Source organism: Mandrillus leucophaeus, unplaced genomic scaffold (genome assembly GCF_000951045.1).
Source record: "Mandrillus leucophaeus isolate KB7577 unplaced genomic scaffold, Mleu.le_1.0 Scaffold397, whole genome shotgun sequence".
NCBI classification, from domain to species: Eukaryota; Metazoa; Chordata; class Mammalia; order Primates; family Cercopithecidae; genus Mandrillus; species Mandrillus leucophaeus.
Window position 1 is genome coordinate 2,071,298 of NW_012104220.1, and position 20,587 is coordinate 2,091,884.

The 20,587-nt window shown below is 41.5% G+C and overlaps 1 protein-coding gene across 2 annotated transcripts in view; it reads left to right on the forward strand.

Moving 5' to 3' along the window:
* ALG14 (ALG14, UDP-N-acetylglucosaminyltransferase subunit) overlaps window positions 1-20,587 on the forward strand; it is a 105,383-nt gene that overhangs the window by 52,155 nt on the left and 32,641 nt on the right. For both annotated transcript variants that reach the window (XM_011991488.1, XM_011991487.1), the window contains one exon: window positions 7,742-7,873. In XM_011991488.1, the coding sequence (XP_011846878.1) occupies window positions 7,742-7,873 (132 nt within the window). The remainder of the gene's footprint in view (window positions 1-7,741; window positions 7,874-20,587) is intronic.

The window sequence follows — 20,587 nt, forward strand, 5'->3', positions numbered from 1 at the left end:
AGGCAGGAAGTAAACTTTGTGGTTCAGCTCCTTATATGTTAGGGAAGGCAGCTCCTCAGCAGTGAGGCACAGAGATCCAAGCAAGGTCTAGAGAAGGAGGTGAGTCAGCAACATACTTCAGTACACGTGGAAGATGGGTTCAGGTCCTGGTGCTGTCACCTTGGGAAAGTCCAGATTCCTCATCTGTGAAGTGAGAAAGTTGGAATAGTATGTCTCTTAAAACCCTGAGATGTCATGAGGTTAAGAGCCATCATGTTCCCCATCACCATCCAGCATAGCCCATGGACTAGACTTCTAGAAGTTATAATGATAGTCATTTGTCTGTTCAGCAAGTTATTTACTGAGTACCCATGATGTGCAAAACATCAGGCAGTGGGATTATAGCAGTGAGCAAGATAAAATCCTTTTCTCTCATGGAGCTTGCATCCCAGGAAGAGGGACAGACTACATGCAATCACATATACACATAAATGAACAAGTTAATTGGAGGTAGTGGTGATTGCTATGCAGATGGTAAAACAAGACAGTGTGGTGGAGAGAGACCACATGTTTGGGGAAGAACTGTCTCCTATCTGAGTGGGTAATGTTTAGATGAGACCTGATGTGCAGGAAGGAGCTAGTTGTGAGACAGTCTGGGGCAAATCAAACTGGTTAGAATGAGCAGACAAGGCCCTCAGGAAGGAGTGAGTCTGATACATTAAAAAAAAACAGACAGAAGACCAGTGTGGCTCAAATGAATGAACAAGGAGGAATTAGAGAAGTGAGCCAGCACCGGATTACATGGGACCTTGGGAGCAACTGTAAGGCATTTGAACTTGGTGCAGTGGAAAGCCTTTGTGGGTTTTTAAGCAAGAGAATGAAAGGATCTTCTTTACATTATAAACAGATGGGTCTGGCAATTCTATAAAGAATAGATTGTAGGGGAGCAAGAGGAGAAGCAAAGAGACTAGTTAAGAGGCTGTTGCAGTAGTCAAGGTGAGAGATGGTAATGACTTGAATCGTGGGAGTACCGGGGACATGTGGAACAAGTGGGTAGCTATGGAATGTGTGTAGAAGTTTTGGAAGAAGGAAACATGGGGCCAGCCTCCTCTCTCCTTTCTGTCCCTGCCAACCTCATAGATCTTCATATCTAGAAGGAAATCTACGATAGATTTCACTTTTGATTTGTTGATTTCTACCTTGGGAATACAGAAGGAGTAGCCTGTTGTGGTAGCAAATATGATAGTTCAGTTTTAAGTCACTGTAGAAAGGCCTAGTGGATAGAGGAATACAAATATATATATATATCTCAGCCCCAGTAGAATGGATTGAGATCCAGATTAGTAGCCTACAGTGTCCATCAAAGGAAGAACTACTTTCCCTTGGTCTATAGGAATCCAGGAGAAGACTGGCCCTGCTAGGGTCATGTGGCCACTCCTGAACCAAATGGTAGTTCTGGGAGTAGGAGGTAGGGGTGGTAAAATGATGGAGCAGCCACCTTTTATGTCTTGCATCCCATTACAGGACATGAAGCTGGGTCAGGAACAGTTCCCTTAGGGCAAAGGTACAGACTAACAAAAACAACGTCTATAACGATGCCTTCATTTGGATTTCTCCAGATGCCAGAACCCCTAGGTAATTCCTGGCCAAAGGTCATAGCAGGCCTGAATTGTAGCTGTCTGAACCTCTGTCTCATTCTCGTCTTCAAAGGGACTTTTAAGACTAGAATATAAGCCTTGTATTGATTATTTTTCATTGACTTCCTTATATAGTTGATTATTTTCTAAAACTATGTAAAATAATAAAAACTCTCTTAAGGTTTTGCCACAGCCTGGCTCTCAGTGTCTCCTTTAAGTGACACAGGACATCAAGTAACCAGCACCCAATTTCTGTGTCAAGCATAGGTAATCTGAGGGCACTGTCCTTGTCAGGATGGCCCAGATTCCCATCTACTTGACTGCATGGCAGCATAGCAGGTATCATAGGAAAACAGTGGGGCAGAGAGTTTTTGAAGCAGTATTAGATGCAGAAGGGGTTGTCCTGCTGCTCTGATTGGCAGGCTCCTTTCCCCTTTGTGTGCGTACCTCAAAGCCTCAGCACACTCCTCTCTCATGGTCCTATTTTCTGGAAAGAGGACCCACAGAGGCTTTTCACCTAGAACATGTTAGGGAAGGGAGACATTTGTCTTTGGTTCCTTTGTCTCCCTCCTTCCTGTTTCCCCAACCCTTGGGGCTTGGTGCCTCCTAGCTTTGGCTGTTTATAAATCCCCAATTCCCTGCACTACCCCAGCCTTTCTCCTCTAGCTTCATGAATTCCATTCAGTTCAACCCATTTAAGGAGTGGCCCTTGCAAATAAGGCTTTAAGTATGCACTCTCAAATTACCCGCCTCTTGTTCTTTCTGTATTCTAAATACATTTCAGCCAGGTGATAGGAAGATGGAATTGATTTATATTACTGTGTAATGATATATTGAATTATTTATTCAATGAATACTTTTCTTTTTTTTACTGCAAACTATAACCAACTACTCTTACAAGCACTGAGATTGCAGAGATTAAAGTTCCTGGCCTAGGGCCAGGCGCAGTGGCTCACACCTGTAATCCCAGCACTTTGGGAGGCCGAGGCTGGCAGATCACCTGAAGTCCAGAGTTGAAGACCAGCCTGACCAACATGGTGAAACCCCGTCTCTACTAAAAATACAAAAATTAGCCAGATGTGGTGGTGCACACCTGTAGTCCCAGCTACTTGGGAGGCTGAGGCAGGAGAGTCTCTTGAACCCAGAAGGTGGAGGTTGCAGTGAGCTGAGATCATGCCACTGCACTCCAGCGTAGGTGACAAGAGCTAAACTCCATCTAAAAAATACGTTCCTGGCCTCCTTTTGTAAGTTATGTTCTAATCGAGGAGACAGCAATACATAAATAAATAAGTATATAATATGCCAGTATAGTAGATGCTATTTTAAAGCACACAGAAAGCTTGATGATGGGGGAGGGAAGAATATGTGTACATGGGGGTATGGGGAGAGGAGGATGGGGATATTTTAGAAAGACTAGTCAGGAAAGATATTTCTGAGGAGAACTGATATGCCACAATGGTTGGGGGATGTGTAGGTGAAGACTTGGATTTAGAGAGCAATCTCTTTTTAGTAGGATTTTCAGTTACCTGGATTTGCTGTCAAGAAATAATGTGAGAAAGATTGGATGGGATTTGGAAGTGGAGGCTTCTCTAGTTTAACGCTATAAGCCAGAGAGTGGCACCAGATGGACTCTCCTGTCCCGTGCCAGTCATGTTAATGTCACGGTTAAGACTTCCAACTTGTCTTTCTTTCCAGCTACTACCACTTCAACTTTCATCCTTGACTTTGATGCAGATTCTCCCATCATATTGACTCTTCAGGCTGTACTGAACAAGGATCGTGTTCTCTGACTTGGAAGAGGCTCCTCATTGCCCTACCCTGTGGATAACCATGTGCTTTATCATTTAAATGGATACTTCTGAGAGCAGATGGGGCACTATCACTAATTATGCTGAGATAACAGGTGTAATCCTTTGCAATCTAGATGATTGGTCACTGTAGGCATGTGGTCATTGGCTGAGCTAGCTCCAGCACACAAATGGAACCAAGACTCCCCTCCCAGCTAAACTTCTGTCTGGAGACTAAGAGGTTGGTTCCTTGTATGGTACGTCTACAAGTCAAAAGAGAGGTCATCAAACTTTAGTTATCGGTCTTGTTGCCTTACCCTCAGGCCTGATTTTCTATTTTATATCTTGGAGGTCCTTCAGTTCCCATCCCAGAACATGCTTGTACTAGTTTCTATTCTTCTGAAAATGAACTGAGACCCATTTTCTTAGTTGCTTCAGGCTGCTGCCAGGGATGAGATGTAGACTTTCTTTCGTGTCCAGGTCTAGGAAAGCTATCTCCAGCCCCAGACGCTCTTGCAGAGGCTCTACCAGGCCTGGATGTTTACATCCTTGGAGCCAAGATGTAATCAGGGGAGCCAGAATCAAACTGATCACCCTTCCGGTCCCGGTGACACTGTCTGGATATAATCCAGAAATGCTGTTCATTGCTGCTGCTTTGTAAAGTGGTATGCTCATAGCCTTAAACAAATTAAAGGAACATGATAAGCACCCATGCTTTTTTAAATAAAATATTATAGATATTGATATTAGGCCACACAATTTGGTGGAAGTAACAGCCAAAAAAAAACTTCTATGATGGAATTCTACTGAATTATTTTTATCACAATAATAACAATGACGTGGCATCTTACTGGATTCAAATGTAGTTTGTAGTATAGGTCCACAGTCTCTTAGTCTGAAATCCTAAAGAGCTCTGATAACTGGGGGAAAAAAAATCCAGTTTTTCACAAGCTTATTTAACGGCAAAACCTGATTTGAATCAGCATGAAGTTTATAGTCTTTGTTTATCCTATTTAGTGTGAATATTCAGGTATTGTTGCAGAAATACTAATGTTTTCTTTCTTTCCCAAACTTCAAAAGAGGCTATTCTATAATGTGTGGTATATAAACCATATTAACTATCCAAACACTTCTGACCCAAAAGTTATCTGAGAAGGGATTTTGACTCTACAATACTGCCTTGGCCTATTACTTGTTTTTCAATTAATAATCTCCACAAATTAGATGAGCACAAACCTTAATTTCCTATTGCTTCTGAGTGGTTTATAGTTTGGGAACTACTCAGTATTAGTTTCTAGTTCAATATTTAGTACCTTAGCTTTTGGAAGGAAAACAAAACATTGATTTGATAAAAGATTGATAAATAAATAAAAATAGTGGATACATATTGAGCCCAGATCTCCCATTCTACACTGGTATACCATGGAGAGATGAGAAAATATTCTTTGCCATCATATGAAGAAGCAGAGTGGTCACACATTTCCATTTTCACTTTGTGCTGAGTCCATAAGAACTGCACTGGTGTTCTCTTGGAACGTAATAGAAGCCTCCAAACACAATTTCACACTTTTTTCTGAGTGCAAGAAAGTAGTTATATGCTTTTACTGGTTTAGAAAAAGACTTTTCTATTCTTTTCTCAAGGAACATATTGTTTCTCAAGGTCACAGGGAGAGGAAGAATGTATTAAATATTCTGTTCTTTACTTTCTGACTGAACTGTGTGGTAGCCAGGCTCCAAGAAAGCCCTTGATGAGTCTCACTTCCTGGTTTTCACATTCCAGTATAGCCCCCTCCATATCAAATAGAGTTGACCTGTATAACTAATATCAAAATGTCAGAAATATCAGAAATATCAAAATGTGACTTCTGAGGTCAGGTCATAAAAGACATTACAATTTCTGCCTTGCCTTCTCTTGGAGCACTTACTTTTAAGAGGCTAGCTGTTGTGTAATGAGAAGACTTAATTAAGGAGCCCTATGGAAAGATCCATTTGGCAAGGGACTAAGGACACCACCCAACAATCAGCACTAAATGGCCAGCCATATGAGTGAGCCACCTTGGAAGTGGATTCTCCTGCCCCAGTCAAGCCTTCAGATGACTGCAACCCCAGCCACCCACTTGATTTCAAGTTCATGAGTCACTGCAAGCCAGAATAACCCAACTAAGCCACTCTTGGGTTCCTGACCCACAGAAACTGTGAGAAATAGAATATACTTGTTGTTTTAAGCTGCTAAGTTTGGAGGTAATCTGTTACACAGAAATAGGTAACCAATATACCTGGAACTTTGATTTAAGGAAAATATGTTAGTTTCTCTTAATTATGAAAATATCACGGCCAGGCGCGGTGGCTCAAGCCTGTAATCCCAGCACTTTGGGAGGCTGAGATGGGCGGATCACGAGGTCAGGAGGTCGAGACCATCCTGGCTAACACGGTGAAACCCCGTCTCTACTAAAAAAAAATACGAAAAACTGGCCGGGCGAGGTGGCGGGCGCCTGTAGTCCCAGCTACTCGGGAGGCTGAGGCAGGAGAATGGCGTAAATCCGGGAGGCAGAGCTTGCAGTGAGCTGAGATCCGGCCACTGCGCTCCAGCCTGGGTGACAGAGCGAGACTCCGTCTCAAAAAAAAAAAAAAAAAAGAAAAGAAAATATCACTTTCATGTTGCAAATTTCAAACATATTCAAAGATATTCTGACCTGAAAAATGAAAATATCCTATAATATCATCCTCTCTGTAATTTGTGGCATGTAGTTCCTGTTCCAGATTTTTTTCCTTCTTCTTTTTTTTGAGGCAGGCTATTGCTCTGTTGCCCAGGCTGGGGTGCAGTGGCATGATCTCTGCTCATTGCAAACTCCGCCTCCAAGGTTCAAGCGATTCTCCTACCTCAGCCTCCCAAATAGCTGAGACTACAGGCACCCGACTAATTTTTGTATTTTTTGTAGAAAATGGATTTCACCATGTTGGCCAGGCTGGTCTCGAACTCCTGACCTCAGATGATCCACCTGCCTGGGTCTCCCAGAGTGCTCGCATTACAGGTGTGAGCCACTGTGCTCAGCCCAGTTCCAGATTTTTTTTAAATGCAAATACTAATGCATAGGCCGGGTATGGTGAGTCAACCCTGTAATCCTAGCACTTTGGGAGGCCGAGGTGGGTAGATTACCTGAGCCCAGAAGTTCAAGGCCAGACTGGGCAACATGGCGAGAACCTGTCTATACAAAAAAATTAGCTGGACATGGTGGCCCACACCTGTGGTCACAGCTACTGGAGGCTGAGATGGGAAGATCTGGGTGTGGTGGCATATGCCTGTGGTTATAGCTACTTGGGAGTCTGAGATGGGAGGATCACCCTGAGCCCAGGGAGATCAAGGCTGCAGTGAGCTGTGATTGCACCAAGCACTCCAGCCTGAGCAACAGAGTGAGACCTTGTCTCAAGAAAAACAAACTAACAAATACTAATGTGTGTATGTATGCACGTGAGTATTTTGTTAATTGATGCTGGATTATATTAAACCTGCTGTCTTCCAACTTGCATGATTCACTTAATGTGTCTTGGGATATCTTCCATATGAGTTCATATAGTTGTATGTCATTTGTTAACATATCTCCATATATTTTACTGTATGCACTTCTCCATTTCCTACTGGAGAATATTTGGTCTAGTTTCAGTTTCCACAGATACAAACAATGATACGGTGGGGCAATCTGTGGCATATATTTCCAGAAGCAGAAATGCTGGATCAAAGGGAGGCACATTTCAAGTTCTGATAGATATTTCCAGATTGCCCTCCCAAAAAGTTGTACCCAGGTATTTAACCAGGGAATGTAAATGTCTATTTCCCTATACTCTCAACAACACTGGTTATCCACTGTCATTGCCAATCAGGTAGGTGAAAATGACTAGTTTTCTGTTGTCCCCAGCTTGTTGGCCATCTTTTTACATGTTTATCATTATTTGTATTTCTTCTGTTTCGAGTTATCTGTCCATCTTTACCCGTCTTGATACTAGGTTACTTGTCTTATATATTGACTGGTAAGAACTCTTTGTATATCAGCAGGTTAAATTCTTTGCCTGAAATGTAGTTTATACAAACTTCCCCCAACTTATTGTTCAAACTGATTTTAACAGTTTTTGAATCATAGGAACTTTTTTGTCACATGTGATCCCATCTGATGTGTTATATAAAGCATGAGATAGGCATTACAACTCTAATTTAAAAGTGGTTAGAATGAAAATTTAAAATAAACAAGAAAGCATTCCTATTTCTACAGCTGTTAACTGTTACCATGTTTAAATTTGATATCAGTGACTCAGTTGATTTGGATTCCTTCTGTTTCCTTCTAGTATACCAAATACTACATTCACCGAATTCCAAGAAGCCGGGAGGTTCGGCAGTCCTGGCCCTCCACCGTTTTCACCACCTTGCACTCCATGTGGCTCTCCTTTCCCCTCATTCACCAGGTGAAGCCAGATTTGGTAAGTAAGACCATCACTAAGGAGAGGGAAAGTAACTCCCTGTAGATCTTTCATTAGTAACAGGACATACTGTTTTCTTAAACAGCTACCATTTATCACTGTGCCAGGTCGTATACAAGACCCTGAACTGGCTGGTGCCTTGATCTTGGACTTCCCAGGCTCCAGAACTGTAAGAAATAAATATCAGTTCTTTATAAGCCACCCAGTTCATGGTATCTCATTATAGCACCTGAAATAGAGTAAGATATCATCCTTGGATTTTTTGTGACTTTTATCACAAAGCACTCTTTCTCCTGCCTCAGCCTCCTGAGTGGCTGGGACTACAAGTGCGTGCCACCATGCCTTGCTAATTTTTGTATTTTTAAGAGAGATGGGGTTTCACCATGTTTTCCAGGCTGGTCTTGAACTCCTGACCTCAAGTAATCTGCCCCTGTCGGCCTCCCAGTGTGCTGGGATTACAGGCATGAGCCACTCTGCCTGGCCTGTGACCAGTAATCTTTGATGTTACTGTTGTAATTGTTTGGGGACACTGTGAATCGTGCTTACATAAGACAGTGAACTTAATAAATGTGTGTGTTCTGACTGCTCCAACAGCCTGCTGTTCTCTCTCTCTCTGTCTCTCTCTCTCTCTCTCTCTCTCTCACACACACACACACACACACACACACACACACACATGCATTCCTTGAGCTTCCCTGTCTATGAGACACAACAATATTGAAATTAGGCCAATTAATAACCCTGCAATGGCCTCTCAGTGTTCAAGTGAAAGGTAGTATTTCTCATGTTTTACATTTGAAATCACAAGCTAGAAATGATTAAGCTTAGTGAGGAAGGCATTTGCAACAGGCACTTAGCCAAGTTGTGAATGCAAAGGAAAAGTTCTTGAAGGAAATTAAAAGTGCTACTCCAGACCAGGTGCATGCCTGTAATCCCAGCACTTTGTGAGGCCGAGGCAGAGGGATCACGAGGTCGGGAGATCGAGACCATCCTGGCTAACATGGTGAAACCCTGTCTCTACTAAAAATACAAAAAATTAGCTGGGCGTTGTGGTGGGCACCTGTAGTCCCAGCTACTCGGGAGCCTGAGGCAGGAGAATGGCATGAACCCAGGAGGCAGCACTTGCAGTGAGCGGAGATGGCGCCACTGCACTCCAGCCTGGACGATAGAGTGAGACTCCATCTCCAAAAAAAAAAAAAAAAAAGTGCTATGGCACTGAACACACTGGTTTTATGATAAGTACATGACATAGCCTCATTGCTGATATGGAGAAAGTTTGAGCACTCTGGATAGAATATCAAACCAGCCATATTCCCTTAAGCCAAAACCTAATTCAGGAGAAAGTCCTAATTTTCTTTAATTCTGTAAAGACTGAGAGAGGTGAGGAAGCTGCAGAAGAAAAGTTTGAAGGTAGCAAAGGTTGGTTGAGGCTTAAGGAGAGAAGCCATCTCCATAGCGTGAAAGTGCAAGGTGAAGCAGCAGGTACTGATGTAGAAGCTGCAGCAATTTATACAGAAGATCTAGTTAAGATAACTGATTAAGGTGAGTACACTAATCAACATATTTTCCATATAGACAGAACCGCCTTATATTCGACAATGTCATTCAGGACTCTCATGGCTAGAGAGGAGAAGTCAATACCTGGCTTCAAAGCTTCAAGGGACAAGCTGACTCTCTTGTTAGGGACTCATGTAGCTGTTGACTTTAAGTTGAAGCCAGTGCTCATTTACCATTCTGAAAATTCTCAGGCCCTTAAGAATTATGCTAAATCTATTCTGCCTGTGCTCTGTAAGTGCAACAACAAAGCCTAGGTGACAGCACATCTGTTTACAGCATGGTTTGCTGAATATTTTAAACGCACTGTTGAGACCTGCTACTCAAGAGACAAAACTTCCTTCCAAAATATTACTGCTCTTGATATATTGGGCTGGATGTTTTTATTTTAAAAAAATACAAAATATGCTGCTCATTGACAATGTGCCTAATTACCCAAGAGCTCTGATGGAGATATACAAGGAGATTAATATCTTTATGCCTGCTAACACAGCATCTATTCTGCAGCCCAGAAATCAAGGCATAATTTTAACTTGCAAGTTTTATTATTTAAGAAAACATTTGTAAGGCCATAGCTGCCATAGATAGTTATTCCTCTGATGGATCTGGACAAAGTCAATTGAAAACCTTCTGGAAAAGATTCACCATTCTAGATGCCATTAAGAACATTCTTGATTTATGGGAAGATGTCCATAAACAGGAGTTTGGGAGAAGTATATTCCAGCCCTCCTGCATGGCTTTGAGAGGTTCAAGACTCAAGTGGAAGAAGTAATTGCAGAGGTGATGGAAGTAGCAACAGAGCTAGAATTAGAAGTAGAGCCTGAAGATGTGACTGAATTCCTAAAACCTAATGATGAAACCTGACTAGGACCCTGCTCTGTGACTGGATTTATACCGTGCACTCGAGGTATAAGAGTAAACACAGCTCTATCCATAAGTGGCCTAAGGTGATCTGTGAAAATGGCTTGCTATTCACTTGACCTAGGAAAATTCCAGAAAAGTCATGCAGATCAAGAAGTTCAACTCTTCATGTTCACTTTAAGAACATCCACAAAATTGCCCATGCCAGAGAGACCTAAGTAACCAAGATGTTCTGTAACTCCAATTTTCTTTAGACATGTATTAGATTCTGCCAATATTAGCTAACTTGCTCAATTAAAAAGTTATCTAGTATTTTAAAAAATATGTTTGATGCAGCAGGTACTAAAAGGGATGAATAAAACAGCTCCTCAGGAAGCTTATACTTTAGCTTCAGGGAAAATGGAGTAAAGAAACAACAGGTAGACTCGAAATACAGATTAATTCAGTTGAAAATAGAGACCCTATTTAAATCAGAAATAGTTCTTCCTTTCTGCAGCCTACATTAAAGTACTTTTAGCTTGTTCTAGTATTCAGGATTTTCTTTATTTTATTAAAAAAAAATTTAAAGATGGGGTCTCTCCACATTGCCCAGGCTGGTCTCAAACTCCTGGGCTCAAACCATCCCCCAGCCTCAGCCTCCCAAAATGCTGGGATTACAGGTGTGAGCCACCGTGCCCAACTAGTTTCTTAAGATAGCAACTTAGGTTATTGATTAAGATATTTCTTCTTTTCTAATACAAGCATTTAATGCTATACATTTTCCTCTCACAACTGCTGTAGTTTCATCCTACAAATGTTGATATGTTGTATTTTCTTTCACTTCTAAGTATTTTTTATGTCCTTCAAGTCTTAATCTTTGACCCATGGATTATTTACAGTGTTTTGTTTAATTTGCAAGTGTTGGGAAATTTTTCCTATTATCTTTCTGTTATTGATTTCTAGTTCAATTTCCCTATGGTCAGAGAACATACTCTATTTTAAAATATATTGAGGTTTTTTGATCCTGGATGTGGTTTGTCTTGGTGAATATTCCATGGGCATTTGAAAAGAATGTGTATATAATTGTCTATGAGATTCTGTTGATTGATGATGCCGTTGAGTTCTTCTGTATCTCTGCTGATTTTCTAATAGTTCTGTTGTTGATTGCTAAAAGAGTGACGGGACACTTTGTTAACCCTTCTAAAACCATGTTTAAATCGTACTATTGATCTCAACCCTTCATAATCTCTTCTGTGTTCCTCTGCTAAAGTACACACTGATCCCACATTAAAATGAATTTTAAATATTCCATGTACAAGATGGATACTCTTTTGTATCTTGAAGCCTAAAGATTTTTTCACTATTGTGTCTTTCATTTTTTCCTAAAAGTAGAAGTCTCTGTGTGAATCTTCAATGACTAGGCTAATCTCATATCCTCTTGAAAATATACTCCTAAAGAGGAATTAGTTTGTTTCAATGAGAAGAAGAGAAAAGTTAATTTGTGAGATTGCTGATTATTAAAGTAAGAGGACTGCTTATGTTGGGGGAAAAAAATCTATAAAGTTCTTGAGGGTAAAGGCCAAGTATTTTTGCATTTTCCATGGTCCTTTCTAGAAAAGCTTCCACATATTTGAGGAATGACTTAAAAATAAATGAATGAATACTGGATAAAATGAGTCATCACAAAAACAAAGACACCCACTCCCTACACTGGTGCTCTTCTCAGGCTTTATTAAGAGTCTGAAAAACCAGGAGGGTTTCCAAAGTCTGCAGTGTTTGATTACTGGCTTCATTCCACCCTGGCCATTACTAGATGAAATACTCAAGGAAAGAGCTCTGCATACAAAAATGAAACCTAATTTAATTTTTAATCAAGTAAAAAATAAATTTCAGATTCTCTGTATTAACAAATTGAAAGGAAATGGACCATTTCAGCCTAATACTCTGCCTCTTTGCCTGAAGCTGGTTTAATTCACCATGACAAATTTAGATGTACTTATTACATCTACACTCACTCACGCGTTGTATGAAAGAAGGCCATTATTTTATTTAGTCATTTTTTTCCATGTTCCATACCCAGTTTGAGCTGTGAAATGTCTAAGTTCATAGCAGTAGAAAGTTGATGGCTGGGTGCGGAGGCTCATGCCTGTAATTCCAGCACTTTGGGAGGCCAAAGCGGGCAGATCACTTGAAGTCAGGAGTTCGAGACCAGGCTGGCCAACATGGGTGAAACCCTGTCGCTACTAAAAATACAAAAATTAGCCGAGCTTGATGGTGGGCACCTGTAATCCCAGCTACTCAGGAGGCTGAGGCAGGAGAACCACTTGAACCCGGGAGGTAGAGGTTATAGTGAGCTGAGATCACTGTACCTCAGCTTGGGGGATAGTGTAAGACTCCATCTCAAAAAAAAAAAAGTTGATGACACGGATGGTGGGTTATTATCCATAAGTAGGATACTGTGATTGTTTTTTTTAAATTAGGTGTTTTCTGTGGTGAGCCACAAACTAGGTGGCACCAAGATTATCACTGTTTGTATAGTATATAAAATTTTTATTGGCCTACTAATTAACATGTGTTTGAAATATTAAGAAGAGGCAATTAACTTCTTGTTGACATGCCAGAACCCTTACGGGAACTTTTTCTCCTTAACTGTTGTTAATTTGATTCTCTTTGTATAATGACCTTCATCTGGTATTATATTTGGTGGTGATCAAAAAACTTCATAACATGTTCAAAAGAAACTTGGCTAGACAAAGAAAAGGTCAGCTGTCCCAAGATGCTTATCTATCAATGGAATTAAGTGAGAGGAAGGTTTTCCAAGCCAAGTCAAATGAGAAACAATTAGACCACACTTGTCTACTGCTTCATGTTTTCCAAGATTAATGAAATCATAACTGGGAACCATTTGTTTAGGTTTCCTCAGTTCCTGCTCCTCTGGTGCCCAGTCCCTCTATAATGCGTTAAAATAATGCCAGTGTCACTCCTTCCCACTGTGTGTCTCCTCTCCATATACGCACTGTAAATTTGGCAGCCTCCTTAAAGTTACAGAAGGACTGGCCCTGCACTGTACGTGCATTTAGCAAGTCTGATGATGGTCAGAGTCCACTGCGAGAAGTGGTTTGATGTGAAAATCCTCCCAAATATCTGGTTTCTTGTGACTGACAAACTGCTTTTCCCAGCTGCATGGTGAAATTACCAGCTGTGCCACTGACACATTGGCTGAGTGACAACCTGTAGCTGCTTCCATCCATAAATGAGGTATTTAGTTTAAATGTTACAGCTTCTGTTTCACATTGAGTAAGTTCAGAACAACATCTGTGTCAAAATTAGGCTGCATATTAGCAGTTAGATTGCTTTGAGTTGTTTTTATTCGTCTCCATTTTGGGGGACTCTCAGCAGCTTGAAAATGATTTTTCTTTCTATGTTGATGATTTTTCCACTTGGCAAACATTAGGTTTTTCCTGTCTGCAGAAGCCAGCGTGGCTTTGCCTGCGATTTTTGCTCCCTTGTTTTGCTTTGCCTGCATCACTCGTGAGCTGTCACTGTTCCAGCCCATCACAGGCTCATTTTGAATCTGAGGCTGGTGGGGACTCTTCCATTCAAGGTGAAAGCCAATGTGTTTTCCCAAGGGTAGCTGTGAGGTCAGAGTTAAAACAAAAATGAAAGTTGAATGGAAAGGAATTCAGCTGTGAGAGGATAAGAAGAAGGAAAACAAAACTGTTCTTGAAGAAGGGACTAATGTGGTCATGGGCAGTGAGCTCCAGAAACATGGCCTTATAGACGAGGGTAATGGGAGGTGCTGGTGGCGAGGTGAGAACAGAGGGTGGGGTGAAGAGAAGGGAAGCCTTTGAAATGACCTTAGATGCATGAGTAATTCCTAGAACCAGTCCCAGCTTCACAGACTTCCAGTGCTTATTTTAAAGGATCATGTGAAGCAGGAGCTCTATTCGTATAGCACTTGAAAATCAAGAAAGTGATGTTTCTGTTTAGAATCTTTAAAATTTCTCTTTGACCTGCAGAAAAAATAAAAGAAGGGGGCACAGACAACACCGATAATTGAATATGTAATGGGAGAGCCTCGGAAGGGCTGCTGCCCTCCAAGTTAAGTGGGATCATTAAAGTTTTAGAGTTTGTGTCACTAGAGTCAGTAGGGAAGCGTCATAGGAAGTTTTAAAAATTTGAATACAGACTGTGAACTCCTTGAGGAACGGTGAGGTATATTACTCATCTTGGCAGTGCTAGCACCTATTCTAGAGCATGGGGCATGTAGGAGTTCAATAAATTTTGAAAGAGTAAATCTGGGTAGGAGAGAGATTAGGAAAGGAGAAGTCAGAGAAGCTATTAAAACCTGACGATGACCATTTACAGCTTTTAGGTGGGCTGGAAAAAACAGAATAGGAAAAAACATTGCATAACTGCCCCTTGGTTAACTTTTGCTCCCTCTGAATTAACCGCTGAATTTGTCGAAGGATTTTTTTTTTGATAACATGTTTCTGAAGTGTTAAATATTCTCTTTATCAAAGCACCATAAGAAAACGGCGAAAGTTTCTCATTCACCTTAACCAGAGTACACTTGCTTTATTTCTTTAATTGAAGTGAAATTCGCGTAACATGAAATTAGCCATTTTACAATGTACAACTCGGTGGCATTTAGTACATTCACCATGCTGTGAAACCACCACATACCTATACGGCATCGAGTTCCAAAACATTTTCGTCAGCAGTTGCTTTACTTTAATTTCTTGGTGTGGTAGAACCGCTTAGAGTTTTGTGGGTTTTTTGTTTTTTGTTTTTTTTTCTTGAGACGAAGTTTCGCACTTGTTGCCCGGGCTGGAGCGCAATGGTGCGATCTTGGCTCACCGCGACCTCTGCATCCTGGGTTCAAGCAATTCTCCTGCCTCAGCCTCTCCAGTAGCTGGGATTATAGGTACGCACCACCACGCCCAGCTAATTTTGTATTTTTAGTAGAGACGGGGTTTCTCCATGTTGCTCATAGAGAAGTGCTGGGATTACAGGAGTGAGTCACTGCGCCCGGCCACCACTTAGGGTTTTTTACTTCATTTGGGGGAGAAAAAACAAACAAAAAGATTAAAACCCAGACAGTGTCTTCTAATAGCCTCTAAAGATCAAAGGCCGTCTCCTTCATGGTCTTTCTTTATAATTCCTTGTTTACCCTGCCCAGAAGTCATTGAGTAAATGTGTCTTTTCAGTTAGCATTTCTTCTTTGATACTTTGCAATTTGGTGACTTCTTTTTCTCCTTGTATAATTTTTTTCTTTTCTTTTTTCTTTTTTTGTAACTGAGTCTCGCTCTGTCACCCAGGCTGGAGTGCAGTGGTGTGATCTCGGCTCACTGCAACCTCCGCCTCCCAAGTTCAAGCGATTCTCCTGCCTCAGCCTCCCGAGTAGCTGGGATTACAGAGGTGTGACACTATGCCCAGCTAACTTTTGTATTTTTAGTAGAGATGGGGTTTCACCATGTTGGCCAGACTGGTCTTGAACTCCTGACCTCGTCATCTGCCCGCCTCAGCCTCCCAAAGTGCTGGGATTACAGGCATGAGCCATCACACCCAGCCAATTTTTTATCTTTTAAAGCATGAATACATTGAAGCCTGCTGGCAATGGATTTCTTCTTCCTTTCTTTCTTTCCTTTCTTTATTTTTTTTCCTTCCAAGATAGTGTCTTGTTCTGTTGCCCAGGCTGGAGTGCAGTGGCGCAATCTCAATCTCGGCTCACTGCAACCTCCACTTCCTGGGTTCAAGTGATTCTCCTGCCTCAGCCCCCTGAGTAGCTAGGACTATAGGCACCCACCACCACACCCAGCTAATTTTTGTATTTTTGGTATAGACGGGGTTTCACCATTTTGGCCAGGCTGGTCTTGAACTCCTGACCTCAGGTGATCTACCCGCCTCAGTCTCCCAAAGTGCTGGGATTACGGGCATGAACCACCGCACCCGGCCGTGGATCATGGATTTCTTTTTCCACTGTAAAACATATACGAAGTTAAATCAGCTGTAGAAAGCTTATTGCTGGGATTACAGGCATGTACCACTATGCCCAGCTAATTTTGTATTTTTAGTAGAGACAGGGTTTCTCCATGTTGGTCAGGCTGGTCTTGAACTCCTAACATCAGGTGATCCACCTGCCTCGGCTTCCCAAAGTGTTGGGATTACAGGCGTGAGCCACCACGCCTGTCCAGGTTATCACTTTTTTACCTGTTAGCCTGCAATTTGAAATTCCACTCCTACCAGGACAGCATTTTAAAGCAGATGTAAGCCAATCTGCTTCTCACCTTCAGTGGGGCCTTTTCCACATAGTCAAAAGGGTTAACTGATTTTCCCTAAGATACATGGGCAATTAATTATTAAAATGTTCTTCAAAAGGACCTTACAATCAAGAATGAGGATAAGTAGAATGAGTAAACACCTTACACATTTCAAATACGATTACGGCTTACTGCAAAAGCTATGTTAGCCATTATTGGGTGAGGAATGTAAAAGATCCAGTCAGAAACAGGTTAGAGAGCTTGAACTGGTATTATACATGCTTAAAAATAACAAGAAGGTCCCTGCTGATAAGACCTTCAAATTATGGAAAAAATATATTGCGACTGATAATTTTTTAAAGAAATGTGAATACCAGATTTATAAGTTTCACATGTTTACAGTGTCAGAACTTCCATATTCTGCCATAAAAATGAAATCCAGCAGTGGAATCAGCTGTCGAATTGCAAAGGGCAGCAAATTCCATTTGTTAGCAAAATACCATTTTACATTCTTGGTCTTTCTGAATTCACATTTAAGCCACTTATACAAATCTTTCACATAAGCAATTTTAAAAATATGTTTATGGCTGACAGTTTGTGAAAACAGGTTTGCTTTTGTGGGCTAAATAATCACTTTTCTCTAAAGATAGGTGTCACATGCTTAAATCAGTTGTGTCCACATCTTAAAGCTCCAGATGTTATTTTTCACATAATTTGCTTACACAGTACAGTATTTTGTAGATAAGCCTTGTTAGTGGAGGCAGTGCCTGGATTCAGGGAACTTGGTCTGTTGCTGTTTAATTATTCCTAAGCCAATTTGCCTGTTTCAGTTTTTCAAGGAGACATGATTCATCTCTGAAGTCACACAAGGAGAGAAAAATTCCCCACTGGTCACTTCTATGAAAAAACAGAATTGGGAGGGGCTGGAGGTTGGGAGAAGGTGGGGGTGAATTTCCTGCTGTCTGTGGAAACCAGGTGCAGCTTATGTAAGGCAAACTTTCATTCTTAAGGTCATAAAAGAATTCCGCATATTGACCTCCCCTTCCTCCCTCCCTCCCTCCCTCCTTTCCTTCTTTCCCTTTTTTCTTTTTTTCTACTAATTGAGACAGAATCTTGCTCTGTCACCCAGGCTGGAGTGCATTGGCATGAGCTTGGCTTACTGCAACTTCCGTCTCCCAGGTTCAAGCTATTCTCTCCTGCCTCAGCCTCCCGAGTAGCTGGGATTACACTCGGCTAATTTTTTTATTTTCAGTAGAGGTGGGGTTTCACCATGTTGGCCAAGCTGGTCTCAAACTCCTGACCTCAAGTGGTCTGCCCGCCTCAGCCTCCCAAAGTGCTGGGATTACAGGCCTGAGCTACCATGCCTGGCCACTTCATATTTTCTTTATTGGTTTGATTGAGAATTCATCCTGAATATTTGCTTCACATTTGATTTCCTATAATTTCCAAGCTACTTTTTTCTCTGGTTTGCATCCATTTTACCTCAGTTGTGATACACAAGAAAAAATACCATCCTACGAATCAGGAGGTTTTGACTTTACTCTCAGCTTTGTCAGTAGTTAGGTGTGGCGACTCAAAGCTAATTAGTTAGCTTCTCTGAGTTAGCTTCTCCTTCCTATCAAATAGGAATAATGAGAAGCTCCAATAGAAGAATCACAGCTGGCAGATCCACTTGCTTTTAACCAAGCCACTCCCTCTGCTGGGAAAGTGATGCGCTGAGATTCAAAACCACTTACTGCTGCTCACCTCCTGCCAGGACATATGATCCTTGGAGCTCCTGTGCCTCATTGGATTTTAGATATCGTAGATCTCAAAAATATATATATTTACTTGAATTATGATGTTGATGTGGCTGTTAGAGTCATTCTGGGGTCCCCCAGGGTTTCCTTCAGGAGCACCTATCACCCATACACATCCCAAGGGGCTTCGAGAAGGTGGTTGCCCTTCTATAGCCCTGCCTGATACATGCTCGTGGCTCTCCTCTCTCTTCTGCCTCCTTCCTTGCTTTAACTGTTCTTTCTCTTTCTTCCTCTCACCTACACATCTACCCTCCATTGGGATCGTGTTGAAGCCCCTGTTTCATCTTATCCTTGACATTCTCTCCCACCTGTTTTTGTCACAAAGACCCTAGAGGTTGGCCTGTTTACCTGCACTCCTTTCTGACTGCCCCAATCAGATTATACTGCAGGAATTCTTCCCCTAGGTCTCCCTTAGGTCTACTGGGAAATGAACTTCAATTTTCACCAGTTTTGGTATTTTTTTTTTCCTAGCACAGTGACTCTTCATTTTAAGGGCTTTTCCTGCAGTTGACTGTAGGAAGCAGATAGGTGTTAAAAACAGTTAAGCATTGCAGGAGTTAGATGTGTAGGAACTAAGGGGTTACTGATGGACTTTATTCAGATGTGAATTGGACAAGGTCTTTCTCAATGCCTTTTGTCTGCTTCAGTTAGCTCCTTTTTGTTTCTAAGACCAGCACTCTTCAGGGCCTCCTGCCTTCTCTTTTTTTATCAGCCAGTTCTGAAGCAAACTGATCATCCTTGGGTCATAGCAGACACACACATCTTGTCCGATTCATGTAGTTGGTCAGTATTTGGACCACATATTTGGTCAAGGTATTTCACACCACACACGCACACACACACACAACCTTTTGCAAAATTGCAAGGGCTGGTGACTGCAGGATGGACATTAAGCAGCCCTAAGTAGTGACTACCTGCCTGGGCTATCCTCTCTGTGGTCTCTTACCTCTGGTGGTTTCATTTTTTGTAGGTTCCCTGACTGGACTGTCTTTGTGTCCATCCTTCAAGCCTTCTTCTGAGGATCTGAGTGGGCAGTAGCAGTGCTGAGAGGTGGCTTGGAGGACCAATAGGTGTTCTTGGGGACTAAATGCATGCCATGTAAATGAAGGCAGTGGGCTTACTGCGCACAGTTGTGAGATAAACCTGCTGTCACTGAACCTTCTTCTTTAAAGTCCTGGAGCTTCCATTGCTGTTGTGGCAGAATAGTTCATATTTATCAGATTTAGATCTTGGCAGATTTCTGAATTTATATTTATATCTTGGTGGGTTTCCAAATATAAAAATCAGCATGTGTCCGCATATTCCCCTTCCTCTTTTTATTAGAGCAGTCATATTATTCAATGGACATTCTCTGATGGAGAAGCCTTTTGTACACTTAGCATTACAAACTTATACAGATGATACCTCACCAACAATTTAATTCTATACCCACTTTTTAAAGTTTAGGTAATAGAACCAAAAGAAGGGAGTGCCTTGTCCAAAGTCTTAGAACTAATAGCAAAGTGTGGATAAAAAACCAGTTCTTTCACTCCCAGCTCCAGGTTCAGCTCTCTGACCACACCACAAATGAGACATCATAGACTTTTCTCCTCTTGAAAGGTATTAGGTGGAATATGCCTACATGGAATAGAGAAAATGGGCTTGAGCACCATGCATACCAGGGTTTAAAATCTAGGTCTGCCATTCTACTATTTGGATAAATTTAGGTGAGCTGTTTATCCTCCATAAACTTCCTTTTCCTCATCTGTAGAACAGGGACCACGATATCTACTTCATAGTCTTGTGTGAACATTCATGCATAAGACGCCCCCATGGTAAGTTCCTGGATCCTTCTCCTCTTTTGTCATTAAGTTAAATATTATCTTCCAGAAATCAAGAGGCTAATAAGGAGTTAATAAATGTTTTAAAACTTAGACCACGGAATGTCTACACAATGCCCAGTTTGGATGCTATGGTATTCTGACTGTTTTCATGTTGGTTTTCATGCCACAGTGAGCCTCTTCAGACATGAAAACAACCAAAGATTATTTGCTTCTCTCTTCTTTGTTTTCTGGACCTCTTATGTTTTCATCACAGACTCCATCGCTTCCAAAAACGGTGTGTGAGGATTTACTAATGAATTTCAGCTCCATCCTGCTGGACCACCATTCAAGGACATCCTTCCAAACCTGCCCCTCTCAAGAAGGGCTCATCCACATGCACCTGATTCACAAACAACCTTAGTTCCCCAGTTTGGTTCTTCATTTTCTTGAGGCTTC